Source organism: Babylonia areolata, chromosome 18 (genome assembly GCF_041734735.1).
Source record: "Babylonia areolata isolate BAREFJ2019XMU chromosome 18, ASM4173473v1, whole genome shotgun sequence".
Taxonomy (NCBI): domain Eukaryota; kingdom Metazoa; phylum Mollusca; class Gastropoda; order Neogastropoda; family Buccinidae; genus Babylonia; species Babylonia areolata.
In genome coordinates, this window is record NC_134893.1 from 17,744,337 (window position 1) to 17,746,836 (window position 2,500).

The 2,500-nt window shown below is 48.8% G+C and overlaps 1 protein-coding gene across 1 annotated transcript in view; it reads right to left on the reverse strand.

Moving 5' to 3' along the window:
• LOC143292179 (uncharacterized) overlaps nt 1-2,500 on the reverse strand; it is a 47,030-nt gene that overhangs the window by 40,870 nt on the left and 3,660 nt on the right. Inside the window, exon 2 of the mRNA XM_076602362.1 lies at nt 1-2,500. This exon is cut by the window's left edge and continues 971 nt beyond it; it is cut by the window's right edge and continues 388 nt beyond it. Coding sequence (XP_076458477.1) covers nt 1-2,500 — 2,500 coding nt within the window.

Genomic DNA, 2,500 nt, shown 5'->3' on the forward strand with positions numbered 1-2,500 from the left:
TGCCGTTTCTGAGAATGTCGTGAAGCTCTTGAAGTGACGGATCATCGCAGGCAATGGACATTCTGCGGGTGATTTTGGCATCAATGGTCGTGTTTTGAGCAGATGAGTTCTTGAAAGGTTGATTCAGTGCAGAACCATGGTCATCATGTTTCAGCGAAATTTGACAGTCATCTGTGTCTGAATCGTCAGTGGCATTATTCTCCTGACCTTTCAGGGAGGAGTCAAAAGCTTCTTGTACTTTGTCACTATCCATCGTGCTTAAGTCTAAGTTGGAGAACGACTTCTTCAGTCCCAGCTTTCTGCCTTGGAGAATATTTTTCTGCACCAGATTCAAGTTTCCGGCAAGATACTTTTTAAACAAGTCATTGTTTAAGATATACTCCACTCGGGAAGATCGTGTCTGCTGAGATGATCGACTAGCGCTCTCGTCGTTTCTGAGCTCGTGTTTGTTATCATTTTCACCTTCTCTCACTGACGGCGACAAGTTCTGTTGTGGCCGTAGTATACACGTGGATTTGCTTGAGCGAGGAGATGTTTTCAAAGAAGGGTCGGATTCAGAGGACAGTGTCTCGCTGTCTGCAGCAGAGGGCCGTGGGCTCTCGGTCCGCGGGGACGTGTCCTGGTGGCTTGAACCCTGACGGCCATTCTGTACACATAGGGATACGCCACTCGGTCCTCTCCCCCCATGTACTGGCAACATGACACGGGCATCCTTCTGTCTGACCGAACCTCCTGCTACCTTGTTCTCACTGCTGATCAGAACACGTCCACGAGCATTGGACTGCGAACCACGATCTGTGTTTGACGCTTCGTGAGTATCGTTCTGAAGCACAGTAAGCGATTCTGTTGCCCTGTCAGGAATACTAGACAGCTGTTTTCCTGTCGTTTCATATTCAAAGGCAACATCGTGCACTGAAGATGCGGCAGATCCTTGAGCATGAGGGATATTCCCGCTGTTTCCTGACAGACTGCAATCAGTAGTTTTCACTGGAATCTCACACATTAAATTTTGAGGTGAGGCAACGCTGGTCTGTATGTGTGCTTTGACCAGTTTTACATTTGAGTGTAACTGAGATGACAGCTGAGAAGGTGGTTGTGGATCTTCCTGTTCGCCATGCTGATCATCAAGACAGGGCTCGATGGTTGACTGACACGCCACATCTTTAGACAGATTATCACCATGACCACTGTCTTGCATTTCATCGCCACCGTCTGAGACTTTACAGTTATTCTGATCGTTTTTGATGCTTGGTGAATTTGCAGAAGTGCCTTCGCTTGGTTCTTCCAAAGCTACAGATGATGGCCACTGTCGCCTTTGCTCGTAGTTGTCTGCCACTTTCAACACCTTTGAGCTCTGTACATTCATGGCTACCTGTGTACGCTCCGCAGAGGTTTTATAATGACTGACATTGATATGTGATTCAGGACACAAAACTGTAACATGTTTGTGAAGGTCTCCACTTTTGTCAAAATCACTATCTTCACTTTGAAGAAAAACATCATCGGAGAAGTCCTCAGAAGATCTGCTGGATCTCGTTTTCATGGACTGTGTCCAGGTCGACGAAGCCCAGCTGTCCTTCATTTGATCGGCATCGTCATCATCGTTTGGAAATGCTGAACCTGTTTGGTCAGCAGTGTCTTCACCATCCTTCGTGTTCTCTGGAGCGGAGGCATCCAGGTTGTTGGTAACCACATGTTGGCTGTCTGCTCTCCTTCCCCACACACCAAAGCTACTTTTGCTGACGTCTTCGGGCTCAAGGGTATTTTCTGTAACGCTCGGAGATTCGACACTATCACACGCATGACGACACTGTGACTGCCCCGGGTTTAACTGATTAAAACCTTCAAGATCAGACTTCTCAGAGTTCGTGCGCAAAATATCAGAACCTGATGTTCTTCCTGGGCACGATCTGCACAGGCTGTCTTCAGTGTCCATATCAAACGTGTCCAAAGATTTCACAAAGTTAGAAGGCTCGACATCCACTGATTCACATTCCGAGAGTCTCTTTACATCTGTAGCACGTACGTTGCCGAGATGCGTGTTATCACAGTGTCCAAGACTCTGTGTAGAGGCTTCCAGGTCCGTAGTACAGTCAGAGTCCATGGAGAGGAAACAAAACTGATCAGGAACAATCCCTGAATCGTTGTTATTCCGCGTGTGCGATCTAAAGAAGGAAGCTTCATCAGATGACCCGCTTTGCTGACTGTGGAGGGAGTGTCTCCTCAAGGACAGGTCTGTAGACGTCCTGCAAAGTTCAAGAGAAGAACTGCAGCTTCTGCTCCCGCTGACAGACTTTCTCCTGGCCACAGGCTGGCAGGAGGGCAACACCCGGGTCTCGTCCTTCCAAGAACGGTAAACGTCTGGTCGCTTTCTCTGCGGGTCCTTCAGATCCGCGATGCTTCTGGACCGTGTCTGACGACTGGCCCACCTCCCTCGGGACGCTGGTAAGGAGGCCCTCAAGCAAGCAGTGGGCAGACTCTGAGACAGGACGGGGCCTGG